General features: G+C 41.6%; 1 protein-coding gene across 1 annotated transcript; it reads left to right on the forward strand.

Moving 5' to 3' along the window:
* Positions 1-17,174, forward strand: LOC118556491 (apoptosis-inducing factor 1, mitochondrial-like). The gene is made up of 18 exons (XM_036143317.1): positions 1-237; positions 4,549-4,679; positions 4,793-4,913; positions 5,043-5,066; positions 5,403-5,507; positions 8,908-9,029; positions 9,162-9,292; positions 11,305-11,395; positions 11,524-11,608; positions 11,687-11,763; positions 12,158-12,266; positions 12,379-12,486; positions 12,571-12,659; positions 12,748-12,888; positions 14,781-14,923; positions 15,100-15,224; positions 16,491-16,678; positions 16,757-17,174. Exons 1-18 carry the CDS (start codon positions 150-152, stop codon positions 16,826-16,828), a joined length of 1,950 nt encoding a protein of 649 aa, XP_035999210.1. The 5' UTR covers positions 1-149; the 3' UTR covers positions 16,829-17,174.
* Positions 17,175-17,818: the final 644 nt, after the last annotated feature.

A 17,818-nucleotide genomic window follows, 5' to 3' on the forward strand; every position in this document is an offset into this window, starting at 1 on the left:
CCTTTGAAACCAATGACCTGTCCCTGGCCTTGGCGTGCAGTGTGTGTGCGGCTGCTAGTTGTCTGTCGGGACTTCGTCAATTGTAACCAGCTTTCTCTCCGACCCGTCGGTAGCGTGACCGGGAGCTGTTGCAGCGGAGCGGAGCCACCATGCTGACATGTAGGACTGTATGGAGGAAGCTTGCGCCTCTAGGCAGAGCCTCAGCAACTGCATGCCGGCAGAACGTGAGGAGAGCAGGTCGGTGAAGTTGCTGGTTTCCTTGTTGTCTTCCGGATTAGCTGGCCTTTATCCAAACACGATTGAGCTCTTTGATAAATGTATTCAGAGATATGTCATCATCATCACCCGGCACGCGCTGCAGGCTTCATGGGTTTGTGCTTTTTTTTTAAACCAGCGCGAGCTTCATGTTTACTACGAAGCTAACTGGCTAATGAATTAGCAAATGTGGCCTTTAAGGTAAACATTTTTTTATTACCAACATGGTAAAACGGCAGAGGTTATTTATTGTAGCTTGGAGCAGAAAGCATGAATTTAAAATGTCTGCAGTGAGACTTTGCAGCGGCTCTCTGACAGATGTTGCACCATTTTCTGTGACCAGCCGTCTGAATGCTGCCATGATAAATCACATGGATCGACTCTTATCTCGAGGTTTATAATCTCCCCCTCCCCACAAACATTTTTTATTTTTATTTTGTGAGACTCTGAGAGGATAAGAAAAGGCACCAAGCTGACCCCCAGCAGCGTGCAAGGCTATTCTAGCAGAGGAATATAGTTCATCAGAAGTGTGGACTATTTTTAATCAACCTAATTTTCATTGCACATAGGTCTCTGCTTAACTCTATTTTTAGGAATGACAAACCAATACTCTCCGTGCAAGCTGGAGCCATAATGGCAGCCTTTATCTCTCTGAGAGACTTTACATTGTCTTCATGTGAAGTCATGAATAAAGAGTAATTTCTTTAAGAAATCATGTGATTGGACGTAAATTGAATTGAAAAAGAGACCTTATCGCTGAATAATATGCGCTATATTGTCCAAAGTATTTGCTCACCTGCCTTGACTCGCATAGGAACATCAGTGACACCCCATTCTTCAGCCATAGGGTTCAATACGACGTGGGTCCACCCTTTTCAGCTAGAGCAGCCTCAACTCTTCTGGGAAGGCTGTAGGTTTTGGAGTGTGTTTATGGAAGTTTGTGACCATTCTTCCAAAATCACGTTTGCGAGGTCAGACACTGATGTTGGACCAGAAGGCCCCGGCTCTCAGGCTCCGCTCTAAAGGCCCGTTTACACTACACTTTTTTAACCGAGCCGAGACTAGTCCGAGCTCGGTAACCGAGATAACTCTTGTGTGTAAACGGTCAGCAGACTGAACCAGACCGCGCTAAACATAACCGGACCGCGCTAACTGCAGACCAGTTCCCCACCAGGTCTCGGACTGGTTTTTTTTAGCCCGGTTCCCTGATAACGAGGAGCGCATGAGCAGACCGCGTCATCCCCTTACAGTCAGCTGACTGTCAGCGGGTTTCCCGGCGTGTCTGGCTGCACGTCCCGATTCACACTCCATTCAGACAAATTTCAGACATTCATAATAATACTAGCTTCCTTACCGTGCCACACAGTTTCCATAGATGACTCTGCTTATGAACCTCAGCGTCTGTTGTTGTTTCCTGCGTCTGTAAATCCTTATTAGACGTTCATTTGTCTTATCCACGTCCCAAAAGCCGACTCTATGTCTAACAATAACATCCTGAATATTACGGGTGCCGCCATTTTGATTTGCTCGGTCCCGCCTTCAATCCCAGAGAGCGGTAGTACCGCAGATCGCCACTAGGGGGCGAGGAGCAACCAAGGAACAAATAACCGAGATAACTCTTGTGTGTAAACGGCTGCATTTATCTCAGTTAACTGGACCAAGCTCGAACCGGTCTCGGCATGGCTCGGTTTTTAGGTGTAGTGTAAACGGGCCTTAATTCATCCGAAAGCTGTTCTGTTGGGTAGAGGTTAGCACTCTGGGCGGGCCAGCCAAGGTCTTCCACATCAAACCCTCATCCATATCTTTATGGACCTTGCATTGTGCAATGGTGGTCAGTCCTGCTGGAAGAGGAAGGTGCCTGCTCCAACCTGTTATAAAATTATATAGCATAATAATATAAATATATATCATAGAATTGTCCAAAATCTGTTGGTTTGCTGAAGCATTTAGGGGTTAATTTCACTGGAACTAAGGGGCTAAGCCCAGCTCCTGAAACACGACCCCACACCATAATCCATAATCCCCCCCTCCACCAAACTTTACGCTAAGCACAATACAGTCAGACAAGAACCGTTCTCCTGGTAACCGCCAGGTAGCTCCAGAGAAAACGCTTCTACTTCACTACAGTCCATCGGTGGCGTGCTTTACAACACTTCACCCGACGCTTTGCCTTGCATTTGGTGATGTATGGCTTGGAAGCAGCTGCTCAGCCATGGAAACCCACTCCATGAAGATCTCTACGCGCTGATCTTGAGCTAATCTGAAGGCCACGTGACGTTTGGCGGTCTGTAGCGACTGACTGCAGAAAGTTAGTGACATCTGCCCGCTGCGCACCTCAGCATCCGCTGCCCCCGCTCGGTCAGTTTACACGGCCTCCACTTCATGGCTGAGTTGTTGTCGTTGCTGAGCTCCTGAGAGTAAACCCTCTGTATGCGTAGGTGGGATTAATGGGATGAATCACAATTAATCAATTATTAAAATAATCATCAACTAAATTAACAATTTAATAATCATTAACTGGACTAAATGGACTCTAAAACACCAATTGCTGAAAGAACATTCAGAGCAGTAATTAAGGCAAAACAGTACAAAACAAAATGGAAAACCTTCTGTGTCTGTAAATGTGCTGTATCCAGAATTTAATAATTAACTGTTCTGATCAATGTTGAGAATTGAATTGACTTTTTTACAGTTTTGCCATTTACAATGCATACCATGTGTAATAAATGTTTTGTTCAGAATAATTGTTTATTGAGGTGTTTTAATGTACTAAAGTATCTCTTTTTGGATTAACTGAAAAACAATGACCATATTAATGAATTACTAAAATCACCACTAGCTGCAGCCCTATTTTACACACATGCGGCCATGGAAGTGTCTGAAACACCTGGGTTTGATCATTTGGATGGCTGAGTGAATACTTTTCAGTGTAGTGTGTTTTCACAATTAAAACGGTGACGGAAATAATTGTGCTTTGAAACAAAAAGACATTCACATTGCATAGAAATAAAACAATTGTAAAGAAATTCTGAATTAAACATAGAAATTCTATTTTTGATGAAAGCTGGACTTTCCAAATGCTTGTTTATTGTATATAGTAACTTGAAATCGTTATCTAACAGGCTATTAATTGAAGAAAAAAAATTTATAATTTTTTTTTGTTTGACCAAAATTCCAGCAGTAAGCCCGGGTATGTTGGAGGCAGGAATGGAGGAAAAGATTCCCAAATACAGCAGCAAATTTACAACAGAATGGCTGAAAAGGAACAAAGGAAAGGAAGCTCTTTTAAGCGCTTTAAATTGAAATCATCCCATTTGTATGATGGCAGTACTGTGGTACGGCCTGAGGCTGTGGCTCAGTGGGAAGTGTAGTCATCTTGCAATCTAAAAGTTGATGAGTTGACCGCCGTTTCCTGGACAAGGCGCTTAAACCCAAGTTGCCTGCCGATCTGCACGTCGTTTCATGAATGTGTGCACGTCTGTGAAGGCGATTGGGTAAATGTGGCATGAGTGGTTAGTATGACTAGAAACGCACTATATGAATACTGTCCATATAGATAAATGCTTACATGTCTTCATTGAACAAGGACTAAGAGCCATAAATCCTAAAGAGTGTGCAATCCGTAATGCAAACAGTAATTAATTAGTGTACTAGCTTTTGCACCTAAGCTGACAAGTCTAACAAAGACAGCATTAATCAGTGAAGCAGCCACTCTGGTACCTCTGGGGGAGCTGGAGAGCTCTACGACTCAGGTGGGAGATTCTGCCCACTTTTCAGTCTGTGTAAAAGCTTGCCACAGGCCATGGTGTTTAAAGGAGCAACGTTGATAATTTTGGGCAACATGCAAAACACTCTGTGTGGTGGATAACTAACAATGCACAAAATGAATGTGCCATGCTCGCAGTGAAACACGGTGCTGGCAGTGTCGTGCTGTGAAGCTACGCTCTGTTGGTACTCTGGTTTCCTCCCACAGTCATGAAACATGCATGCTAGTTTAATAAGCCGCTATGAATTGCCCTTTGGGGGCGAATTTACTAGAGCATAAATGATCAGTTTAGGCTTCGAAGGAGAGCAATAAGCCGTCTGAGACTGAAATCCTGCTTTTAAATGGAAAACGACTGCTGGATATGAGAGCCTGCATAGGATCATGCATGAGGCGAGAATAAATCGGCGGACAGTCGTCTCGTATGCATTAAGAGTTGAGAACAGCTCTTTATTTCCTATATTACAGGAGGAGAGACTGTTATTTCAGAGCGGTCGTATAGGTGATGTTCTTCTAATCGTCTTTTTCAGGGCTGAACAATGCCAGAACACCGCTGTGTGTGCCTGTGGCGCACATGTCCACGGGGCCGGCGGGGGGAGGCGGAGACAACCTGAAATACGCCCTCCTAGTGGGAGCAGCCTTTGCTGGTGGCCTAACATATGTGAGTAGGCAAATATATATTCCTCAATGTCTGGAATACCTTTTATTGCTGTAAAATGAACTCTGCCCCATATGTAAGTTGAAATATTTAATTTCTTTTTTGTCGTTGTTCAGGCTGTCCTTACCTTAAGGGGAGACCAGGACAGGTATCTGGAGCGTATGGCAGATATCTCCTCCAGAAGACAGATATCAACCGTGAAACAACCAGCCACACAGACCCTTACAGAACCTCCTGGTGAGCTCTTCATTATTTCATTATAGTAATGACTCTCCCTTCTTTTGGCCTCTAAGCTCTGTTATGTAGGTAAATTTGACTATATGTGTATTTAAAACATGTCTCGCTTTGATCCTCTTTGTGTTTTAGCTGCTGGAGCCGCCGAGACTGCGGGTGAGCACTTTCTTTATGTCTAAGGAGAAACGGTCACTACTATAACCGCGACACGTTGCCAGAACTTTGAGAGGCCGTTATTTGAGATATTTGAGTTTATTCTCAGTGCGAGGTTTGTTATTCTTAGTTTAAACTTGTAAGAGCAACTGGCTCTGCAGCACTCTGTTCAGTTTCCTCTTTACCGCCACGCAAACCAGATTCTTATCAGCATGGCTGCATTTTAGGTAATAGTGATTTATTTAAATGTATCAGTGAATATTACAGAGGGACGGCACGCATTTTATTCTTCTCTGTAGATGCTGAGTTTCAGTCTGAGTCTGTTTATTTGTCACTCAGCCCCCCCTGAGCCAAAACCTGAGGCCCCTCCGTCACCAGAGGAGCCGAGCCCACCGGCTGAGGTCGCTGGTGCTGAAGCGGCAACCTCCAGTGAAGCAGCTCCAGGTCAGCTGCATGCTTTTTACATTTTAACACATGCATGATTTTATTATAATGTATAAACTGTGTCTTTGAAATAAAATGGTTACCAGGGCATAATTAGTGCTTATATTAGAGGTTTTCTGTTCTTTTGCTGTCATCTGACTGTGGTCTGTATCCGGATTCTTTGAAACTTCCCGCAGGAACCGTGACGATACTTTGTGGCGTGTTCATTGTTCTGTCACAGTGTTTCCAGTTTCACTGCAGCCTTTGGAGAAAAAAAAAGTCACTAGTGACACTTCTGTTTTTTTCTGGGTCTCTCTCTTTTTTTTTTTTTTTTTTTAAATGGGCAGATTTTTTTTCTCACTCGCTGATATACTTATTAATCTTAATCTGGCCTTTTTAGAGCATTTTTGTGATGGTTTTATGCTGTGTCTTCCCATTGCTACAGTGCCAGTTTGGCTGCTCCCACCATAAAGCACAAACCATCCTTCCTCCATTATTATTGAAAAGCTTAATTTTAGCCTCTTACATGTATTGCTTCCGCTGTAGATGAAGCAGACGCTTCACCAGAAGAAGCAACAGTGCAACTTACTGTGGTTGTAGTTTAGGAGGGTAAGATTGAGAAGAAATACAAACCCCTTTAAGATCATCTGTTCATTTGGTGATCTACATGTTCTTTTCGCCTAATAATAGGCAAGGCATATTTATTTATATAGCACAATTCAGTACAGAGACAATGCAAAGTGCTTTACATGATTAAAATATAGGAATAAAAGCAAGTAGGGATAGAATGTAGAAACAAAAAAGAACATTAAAAACGGTAAAACAGTTTAACTAGAACATTCAAAGGCAATTTCAAACAAATGTGTTTTTAATCTTGATTTAAAGGAACTCAGGCTTTCCGCACTTTTACAGTTTTCTGGAAGTTTGTTCCAGATAAGTGGAGCATAGGAACTAAATGCTGCTTCTCCTTGTTTAGTTCTGGTTCTGGTTCTGGTTCTGCAGAGTAGACTGGAGCCAGAAGACCTGAGTGGTCTGGAAGGTTGATACACTGATAACAAGTCTGTGATGTATTTAGGTGCTAAACCATTCAGGGATTTATAGACTAACAGAAGTATTTTAAAGTCTATCCTTTGAGATACAGGGAGCCAGTGTAAGGACTTTAGAACTGGGGTGATGTGCTCTGCTTTCTTAGTCTTAGTGAGGACGTGGGTAGCAGCGTTCTGGATCAGCTGCAGCTGTCTGATCCACTTTTTAGGCAGACCTGTGAAAACGCCGTTGCAGTAATCAATTCTACTAAAAATAAACGCATGGATTAGTTTTTCCAGATCCTGCTGAGACATCAGTCCTTTAATCCTAGAAATGCTCTTCAGGTGATAGAAAGCTGACCTTGTAATTGTCTTTAGATGCTTTTGGAGGTTCAGGTCTGAGTCCATCACTACACCCAGATTTCGGTCCTGATTGGTGGTTTTTAGCTGAAGCAGCTGAAGCTGTGTGTTAACTTTTGATCTCTCCTCTATTGGTCCAAATATTATTACTTCTGTTTTGTTTTTATTCAATTGAAGAAAGTTTTGACACATCCATGCATTGATTTCTTCTAGGCATTTACTCAGTGCCTCAACTGGTTTATAGTCACCTGGTGACATGGTGATGTAAAGCTGTGTGTCGTCTGCATAGTTATGGTAGCTGATGTTGTTATTTTTTATTATCTTTTATTATCTAATAAGCTTAGTTGAAGTCCTTACACCAATACTACATCCCTCAGCGATCTCAGGATTTAGACACAAGCCCATTACAAATATGAAGTGTGAAGTTCTTGTACATTAGGGCTGGACGATATAGGAAAAAAAATATATCGATGAAATCGGAATTATATTGGATCGATATCAATAATTATCAACAAATTCAAAATATAGTTTAAGTTCAGCCCTGGCCGTTTTATGCTGTTGCTTAATCTATTTTTAGATACAGAACACACAAACAATAAAATCAAACTCAACCCTTTATTCAACCAACTTTTTACCAAAACTACAAGTTTTTAAAAAAAGAAAAAAAAAACACGTGCTCTCTGAACTCTCTGAAGGGGGCGGAGTTTGGAGACGGAGCTTCCTGAGTCTGCGTTGTGATTGGTTGGAAAGATGTAATGACTGTAATATTAACCTACATGACTAAAATGCAAAAGGAAGGAAAACTGTTCTATTTAAATTTTTACTGACCCTTTTTTCTATCATCGATATAGGTCTATCAGTCGATATATATATTGTTATTGAATTATCGTCCAGCCCTATTGCACATACTATCCAAGAGCAGTGGTTTGTTTTCTCTCCCAGGGCTACACAAACAAAAAAGGATTCATTTCTTAGAGCCTGGGTTTGAAGGGTCTTGCAACCTTTTCACCACGCCATCATCTGAGCAGAACGTCTTGTGTGGTGTCCGGCAGATATTACGCAGAAATTTGAGGGGAACGTGGTTTCATTACACTTACTGTATGCTTCAGTGAGAGGACTTCATGAGGACTTCCCAGTTTTACTTTAAACTTTACTATTTCAATATAATGTTTAAGAGATGGCTATAAATCTTCATGATATATTGTGAATCTATGGCAATCCCATTATCACTGTGTTCAATTTTAATATCGTAAAAGGCCGTTCGGAATGTCAGAATTGTTTGCTAGTATAGTCCAAGTTGGATGAATAGCTGTTTTTCTATTTGAGTAAGATATTAAGCCTGTGGGGAAGAAGTCTGACTGCAGCAGATGTTGCCACAGATTAGTGTCCGTGATTGTAACGGTCACCGTGTCCCAGACACACGCGTCACAAAAACAGGACGGATGTTGTCATCACAATTTCTGTCGTTAACATTTCTAATACTGTGCAAATCTGCTGGTTAACCCCTCTACCTTCAGCACCCTGTGAGCTGAGCTTTCAGAACGTGTCCCACACCTGTAAAGGGAAGCTGGGATGTAGATCTGAAGTATTTAAAGGCCTCTTTAAGTTTTGCATGTAACAGAACACTTCAAAGCAGGACCCCCCACTCTATGATGAGGTTCTGACAGAAAGCTAAGAACATAGTCCAGCTTCAGTTCAATAGAAAGGCCGCACACAGAGCAACACTTTTATGTAGCTATTTTGAAAAGGTTCAAGCATGCTTAGGCATTATTCTTCTTTATCACATTTTTCTTCTGTCTGATGACTTCTTCTGTATTCACTTTTAAATGATGCAATGCCAAAGGGTTCATTTCTCTTGTGTAAATTTAAAAACTTTTTGCTAGTCTTATTCCATCTCGATGTGGCTGTATTAGCATGATGACACCGTGGACTGATTATGTTTCTTTCCTGGGATATATCCCTTTCTGACTTGCTATGCTTTTTCCTCCCTGCCCTCCTCTCTCCTGCTCCTGTTTGCTTTCTCACACAACTTCCAGCTGCAGACGCCAAACCTGCCTCTCCCACATTGCCCTCACACGCCCCCTACCTGCTGATTGGCGGCGGTACGGCCTCTTTTGCAGCTGCTAGATCTATCCGAGCCAGAGACCCTGGTGCCAAGGTCGGTCAGGCTTCTATATCTTCATCTAACATATATAGAAACAAATTCTTAGAATATTTTTTTTAATATTTTTCTCTCAATTCTAACATTACATTAAACAAAAAAGTCACATTTTGGTTTTCGTGTCTCCAGGTACTGATTGTGACCGATGAGCCCAACCTTCCATACATGAGGCCACCTCTTTCTAAGGAGCTGTGGTTCTCGGACGACCCCAGTGTAACAGAGACCCTGCGGTTCAAACAGTGGAACGGGAAGGAAAGAAGGTGAGTTCCCAATGTTCCCATGCAACCTTTGGTTATTTAGAAGTGCCGTAGAAAACCGTGGGTTGTTTGGTTTGTTTTCACATGGAGAAAGCTCCAAGCAAACCGAAACCTGTCACTACAAACCACGTGTGAATGTTCAGGCTGTTTATTGGTCAGACGTGTCGGGGGGGAAGAGGAGAACCAAATGTGGAGACATGAAGCAGATTTTCTCAGTATTTTTCACTTTACTGCTTCAGCCAAGATTACCTGAGTAATCTTGAGTTAGAAAAGACATCTTGAAAGTAAATATATGTTGTGCCTTTCTGCAGAAACAAATCATTGTTTATTGGTTAGGTTATCACATCCCACAATGCAATGCGTGCCTGGCTACGACAAGGCGTTTGACTCAAGTTACATCCACCATGTAGCTGTTTCACAATGAGGTCGGATGCTGTTCACAGCCTAAACAAAGCGCTCTGGAGTTCATTTGGAACCGTCCTCAGACCAGATCAACTGTGTCGGTACGGTTGTTTTGGTCCGCACCCTAGTGCGATCGCTGGCTTCACATCTAGAAACCGCACCAAGGGGGGAGATCAGCCACCACAGGTGTGAAAACACCCTTAAAGTGCAATCTTGAAACATTTCATTATTGTTACAGTATCTGAGGGGAACTGCCATTCAGAGCCCTTTTTGCTGTTTTACAAACAATTTTTAGCCATTTTAACACTAACTCTTAACAAATGACCATTGAGTGCGACCTGTTGGAATAAAATTCAGTTCCATGATTAATGACTCTGGTGCAGTTGTAGATATATTTGCTTTTGCTCCATTTAGCATAGATGGAGATGCAGTGCTGAGTTGCAAACCTCTAAAAGCGTGATTAAAATAGGAACTGATCATCAACTATAATGTCTGTTTTGAGATTGTACAACTAACAATGTTCTATGTTCATAGAACCTGAGCTCATGCACAGCTTGCAGAACTCTGTGCTTAATGAGTGAAAATGGTAGTTACTGCACACGAGTCCAGGTATATGTGCACGTTGTTATCTTCAGAGCAACGGTGCTAAACAAAACACAGAAACACTAATGGTGGGAACAGAATGGAAAAGACCTGCATGCAGCAAATAGATGCATTTATGACTATATCATTACTAGGGTTGTTTGGTATAGCGGTACTAATTTGGTACCGGGGTACTGCAGCATTTAAAAAGGTAATATACAGCATTTGGGTGGTACCCGTACTTGCAGATGGTACCCTGCGACCTCTGCTCCTATATGCCATGGATGACAAAATGGGAGGGATTAAAATATTGAATAATGTATTTCCAGTGCAAATAATGATTGCTATTCTGTCTGACAAAGAAATTGCAGTCCTCAGTCAGCATTCTCTCCAGCTTCAACTAACTGTTAACTGGATCTAGTCTTCAAAGTTGTCTGGTTTCCTATTTAACTTGTTAGATGTATTGAACAACTGGCACGTAGTTGAGGATCTGCTTAGGTATTCAAACAAGTGTACCCAGTTGGCTTGGAGCCCAGTTCTAGTTTATTTTTTATATCTTGGCAGCTAGAACTAAATTATTATATTTATTACAGCAGTGGTCTTGAATATGGTGTCTCATTGGTTTTGGTCCTGATCTTTGTCTCCCTGCCTCCAAATCTTTCTCTCTGTGTGATCTGGTGTTTGTTTTACCATTTAACAAATCTTCAGAGTGTCCTTCATGTCTGGCGACCTCCTTTCACGGTTTTCACAGACTGTCGGATGCTTCAGCTACTGCCTGATAAAACATTCTGCTGCTAATTCAACCTCTTATGTCCTCAATACAATAACAGATGAGCCTGGTGATCGTAAATCATTTACTTGTCTGAAATCTGGACAATTCCCTCAGGGTGCTGATCTAAGTTTTTAAAGGCTATATTTTTTCTGGTCAGACTTGGGAGCTGTTCTCTGCTGAATTTATTGTATCAATATTTATTTTTATATGGAAAACCTTCAATGTTTTTTTTTTTAACAGTGCTGTTTTTCTCTGACAGCATCTACTTCCAGCCGGCGTCGTTTTACATCGATGCAGAAGATTTGAAAAGTGCTGAAAATGGTGGAGTGGCCGTCCTCACAAACAGGAAGGTCGGTTTGCCTAGTTGGTAGTTTTCCAGCACTGGGCTAGTTTGATATGTTTTCATATTGCTATATATCACTTGGGCCATTATTGCTTGAATATATCACTGACAAAAAGAGCTTTTTATGTATTTTAGGTGGTCCATATGGATGTTAGAGGAAACAAAGTAAAACTCGATGACGATACAGAAATTTCATATGACAAGTGCTTAATTGCTACAGGTAAGCAGCTTTGATGTAATTTTAGTTCCCATCGTAGCTATGAATGTGATTGGATACATTTTTGACTTTCCTCCTCAGGCGGCATCCCAAGGAATCTGCAGGTAATCGAGAGAGCAGGAGAGGAGGTGATGAAGAGGACAACTTTGTTCCGCAAGGTCAGCGTTTCGCCTCCAGGTGGCGTTAGCTTTAGTAAGAGTTTGAGTTTTGCAAAGTGGGATGAATCAGTTTGAGTCTAGATTTGCAAAGCTGGTAGAGACAAGCCCTCAAAAATTTATGTAAATATATATGCATCTGCACTTTTAAAATTCTTAATAGTAAAAATAACGTAAAACGCTGCATCCAATGCAATTTCCAGAAGATACATAGAAGTTTGTGGTTGCTATATGATTAAAAGTACACATTTTTTGCAAATCCCTATATTAAGCTGTATTCCGTTACACCTCAACTAAATACAAATATATTGAGGCTATTAAGTATTTTGAGTTCTTCAGCCCTATTAGGACTTCACTTTGATCCTAAGAATCTTGAACTGTGATGTCTAACTTGCAGATCGAAGACTTTAAATCACTGGACAAGGTGTCGAGAAGCATGCAGTCCATCACCATTATTGGAGGTGGATTCCTGGGCAGTGAGCTGGCCTGTGCTCTTGGCAGGAGATGTAAGACCACTTGACAGGCTGAGAAAGTTTCAGGATAAATCAAACTTGATAGTTCTAGGTAAGGGAGCAAACCCGTTTGCTTTTGTGCCAATCATCATCTTTCTGTTTTTAGCAACAGAGACTGGATTAGAGGTGATTCAGATGTTCCCAGAGAAGGGCAACATGGGCAAGGTGCTGCCCGAGTATCTGAGCAACTGGACAACAGAAAAAGTCAAGAAAGGTGCAACTTGATTCATTCTGGTGATAGCCAGGAGATTTATCTGGTTGTTACTCATTATTTCTTTCTTTTTGTTTGTTTCTTTAGAGGGTGTAAAGATAATCTCTGAAGCGCTGGTGAAATCCGTGTCTTACAAAGATGATAAACTAGAAATCAAACTCAAGGATGGACGATTGGTAGGTGCACATTTCAGCCACATGCGGCCTGGTCCAAGGCAACAGGAATACTTTTTATGCACTAATTATGTTGAACTCTGCCTTGCAGGTAAAGACAGATCACATTGTTGCCGCTGTCGGACTGGAGCCCAACGTGGACCTCGCCAAGTCAGCCGGTCTGGAGGTGGACTCGGACTTTGGCGGCTATCGGGTCAATGCCGAGCTGCAGGCCAGGTCCAATATCTGGGTGGTAAGAGAAAAAACCCTATTTCTGAAAATCAACCCAGTTTAGTGGGTCATGGTAGTGCGAATGCATTAGGATGCAGCTTTTACAGCGTTTGATCAGAGCGCCCTCTTCTGGTCAGATAGGTTCTTGGTTCCAAGGTGTTGCTCCACAGAGCTGCAGTAGTCATGTGTTTCTGTTCTGAGTTCAATGTTTTACTAAAAGAAAAACAACTTCTGTACTGAAATTTAGCTGCAGGTATCATTTCCTCTAAACATATGATAGAATGAAATCTTTAATTTGAGCATGTTATCAATAAAAGTCAATAGAAGAGAAGAGAAACACATAAAATAATCCTATTTATGTGACAAAGAAGCACATACAATTCATCAATTTTTTGTTCAAAAAGGAAGCCAACGCTTATTATCCTTCCCAGTTGCACGGATTGCCTCTACAGACCACCATCCTCATCCTCCTTATTAAGGTTTTCTAACAATTAACTCTCCCCTCTACTGATTAAGTCCTGTTTCTTTCAGAAAAAAGAAGTACATCTAAAAAATACATACAGTCATTAAAAAGTTCAATGTTTTTTGTCACTAATTTCAGAAAGGGAAACTCCTATATTATATAGATCTGTTATACACAGAGTGAAATATTTAAAGCCTTTGTTTCTTGGATATGGATGATGTTGTATTACAGATGAAACCCAAAATTGTAGTGATATTAGTGAATTTATCTTGACATATGTTGTAATGGTCATATCATGGCCTATACCTGTGGTCCTCAATTCCGGTCTTTGAGGGCCAATTTTTTTTTTTAATTTTTTATTCTACTTCAACACACCTGAGTCACATAATCAGGTTATTAGCTGGACTCTGGTGGAACTTGCCTGCATACTGAGAAGGTAATTCAGCCATTTGATTCCCTCCATGAGGATGACTTCTAAAGAAGCAGGTTGTTCACAGAGTGCTGTATCTAAGCATATTTGTAGAAAGTTGAGTGGAAGGAAAAAGTGTGGTAAGAAAAGAGATAGCCTCAACATTGACAGGCTTGTCAAGCAAAGCCCATTCACTAAGGAGAAAAAGAACTACACTGTTGCTCAGAGGTCCAAAGTCCAATGACTATGATGTTACAGAGTTTGATTGGTCAGCAAACTGGGCTGACCTGAACCCCACAGAGAACCTACGGAGGATTGTCAAGAGGAAGACGAGAGACACCAGACCCAACAAGGCAGATGACCTGAAGGCAGCTATAAAAGCAAGCTGGGCTTCCCTTACACCTCAGCAGAACCACAGGCTGATCGCATTGATGCACTACTTCATGTAAAAGGAGGCCCAACCGAGTATTGAGAGCAGAGAAATAACATGCTTTTTAGGAACCTGAAATTTCTGTTTAAAATGTCATTTTTATTGATCTTATGTAATATTTGAATTTTCTGAGACATTGCTTTTACATCATCTGTGAGCCATAAGCATCAAAATGACAAGAAATAAAGGCCTGAAATATTTCTCCATGTGATGAACCTACATAGTAGATCACTTTCACTTTATGAAATAGGTGACAAACAAAAAATAATTTTTTTTATTACCTTATTTTTTAAGATGCACGTGTGTAAATTTTTACACATTTTCTGTTATCAGATTTTTTTTCTTGGGTTTATTTTACTTTTATATTTTTTGTGGCACTAGAGGCCTTTTGTCCAAAAGTGGATCAGCAGGAAAAGAGGCTGGAGGTCGCCTGGCACCACCGCACCCGTTCTCTTGTTTATTTGACCAGTTTTGAATTTTACTACATCCATAACTATTAGCATGGTTAGACTAGGAAAACGTTTTCTGCTCCTGATATCCGGCCTTGCGAACTAATCCTTCTCGCTCTGTTTTGTGGCTGTATTGTGATCGTTCGCCTTTGTTTTATTTTAGGCTGGAGACGCAGCCTGTTTCTATGACATCAGGCTGGGCCGCAGACGAGTGGAGCACCATGACCACGCTGTCGTCAGTGGGAGACTGGCTGGAGAGAACATGACGGGAGCCAGCAAGCCGTACTGGCATCAGTCTATGTTCTGGTGGGTTAATTATATAGAAATATTCCTTTTCAGTTGAATTTTAATAGTAATTTGGTGCTGTTGTGTAACTGTTAGTTCGCCCTTCTTGGTGGATTAACTTATCTAAAACAGTTTTGTACTGTAGTATGATGCCTTTTTTTGAGGAGAGTGTTCTCAGATCTGCTGCTTTCTCACAGGAGTGACCTGGGACCTGATGTCGGCTATGAGGCTATCGGGATTGTCGACAGCAGCCTGCCGACAGTAGGCGTGTTTGCCAAAGCCACTGCCAAAGACACACCCAAAGCTGCTACCGAGGAGTCAGGTAGGAGCGGCTGGTTAAAACGCTTAAAGAGCCCACATTCTGGGTTTTTTCCTGCTCTGTCTTATATCGGGTGCTTGTGAAAATCGACACGATTTGATTTGTCGTTTCGGACACTTTTGATTATTTAGTTAGAGAAGAGTCAGTAAAATACACACAACCAGATATGCATGTAAAAAATATTTACATTTACTGGGACACACGTGAAGAAAAACACCCAGACCCTCTCATCAATGTTCTTGGGGCTTTCAATAGCTCAAACCTACCCTTGTGGGACAGCATATTAAGTGTCCCACAAGGGATGAAAACATTCTGGAGCCCCACAGCTCCAGGGCCTGATGGTATTTCCCCAACCTTGTGCCTGAAAGCGTGTGCCCCAATCTTCAGTGAGACCTGCTTCCAACGCCCCATCATCTTCCCAGTCCCTGAGCAACACACCAGCACCAGGCTAAACGACTCACTGTACAGCTCACTGTAAAGATGTACAAAAGGACAGAAAATTCTTTTAAGATAAAGTCATTTTCTTTGTAGTCCTTTTTTTTTTTTTTTCCTGGTCTGTCACTTTTATTTGAGCAACACACCAGCAAGACAATAAGGTGGTTGCTCTCCCACTGAAATATCTGGCACGTCCAAATAGAGGTGGGCATCGTTTTATGAAGAATTTGGTATTATCTTGACGACGATAAATTCCAATTTATAATGTAAAAAAAAAAAATAACTGCCCGTATTGTCAGGATTTTTGTTTATTTTCTACACTTGTTCCTTGAGAGCATCAATAAAAATCACTTCTTCATATATAGCTAGTGTCCTGATGAAACCCATTTTGAATTTTGTTTTAGTGGTATGTTATATCGTTGAATATGTTTTTTTTTTTTTTTTTAAGGACATTATTTGGAGTTATGGGGATATAATTACAGTAACCTGAAAAAAGTATTTTATCGTCGTCATAGCAGTACCACAATATATAGTGATACCAGTCCATATCACCGACCCATGTGTTCAATATTTTTTGTTTAAAAATACATTTCAAAAAATTATAATTTTCCTTCCATTTCACAATTATGTATTCATTTATGTTGATTAATCACATGAACTCCCCAAAAATGACATTATTGTTATAACATGACAAAATGTAAAAAAATAAATAATTGTGTTGTTGTTGATCTAAAAAATAAATGATGAAGTGGAACAAAGCATTATATTAATCCTAATTTAGTAAAAATATAACAGAACGGTCAGACTGAAGTTTCCTCTGTGGTCGGGTTGCAGGAACTGGGATCCGCTCAGAAAGTGAAACGGAGGACACGGCTTCCAGCGCGGTGGCCCCTGCAGCCCCGGCTCCCGCCGTGGAGAACAAGGACGAATACGGAAAAGGAGTCATCTTCTACCTGAGAGACAAGGTGGTGGTGGGCATCATCCTGTGGAACGTCTTCAACCGAATGCCCGTCGCAAGAAAGGTAGCGCAACTTCACGTTGTTGGAAAGATTAAAGCGCGTGATGTGTTTACTGAGAGCTGTCTGTCGGGTCATTTGTAGATCATCAAGGACGGAGAGGAGCACGCTGATCTGAACGAGGTGGCCAAGCTGTTCAACATCCACGAGGACTGAGCTGCTGGAGGCTGGCTCACTTTCAGGGGAGAGAGTTTTACTTCACAGAAAAAAAAAAAAAAAAACGAACTCTGGCGCTGATTGCCACCGTCGTTAAGACCCAACCCGTCATGGCTACCAAATGCGAGGATCAATGTATATTAAACTGTTGATATTTTCATATTTGGAGTTTGTATCTGCTGTCTTGTTTGGTTTTGTTTGGGCTCATTACCTCATGACAGGTCCGCGTCTTGTTTTCCTTCCACCACCCCCACCCCACCAGGCCGAACTGTTCTCCTTCTGTGTGATCGGAGCAGCTTGTAAAAAAAAAAAAAAAAGCTGCAATAAAAGCTATTTTTAAATTGGACTCCACCCATTATTTTCAGCTTTGCCTCCAGATAATGGCAGTGATGAGCAGCTGCAGTGACCTCTGTTCAAAGTTGCAATTGTTTAGATGGCTGCTGCAGCCAGCGTGGTTGAACTCGTCTGTCCTGAGGAATTTGAGTCATTCCCGCGTTGCTTGGCAGATTGCATCTCAAAGTGATGGAGGGAGCAATTAACGTTTCAGCTCGGTTAAAGGCACTCCTTTTTGTTGTGTAAAATAAAATGCCGGGTACTTATTAAAAAAGTGACACATCAGTAAGTGTTTTACAGCGTGTTGAAGTTCATATTGAGTAAATCTAGTGTCCGACTGCCACTAAGTGACACCAGAATGAAGCTTGGCCTACTTTTCCTGTCTTGTCTGGGGGTAAAAATGAGCAAGCATGCAGAAATGGTTTCCCCCTCCCCCCCCCCAACTTTGGGCTTCTTGTTATTGCGATGGCTCTCGTGCTTTATTTTCTCACACATCCCTGATCTCATTTGACACTGTGGGCTCCAGAGCGAAGTGCAGAAGGGGCTTTCAAGTGTGAGGCAAACACGTGCCGCCATAACGTCCCATCGCGTTGTCTGACATTAATTTTACACGAGCAAGGGGCCGGAGCTGCCGCCGCCTCTATGTGCAGGAGTAAA

Source organism: Fundulus heteroclitus, chromosome 11, assembly GCF_011125445.2.
Source record: "Fundulus heteroclitus isolate FHET01 chromosome 11, MU-UCD_Fhet_4.1, whole genome shotgun sequence".
NCBI lineage: Eukaryota > Metazoa > Chordata > Actinopteri > Cyprinodontiformes > Fundulidae > Fundulus > Fundulus heteroclitus.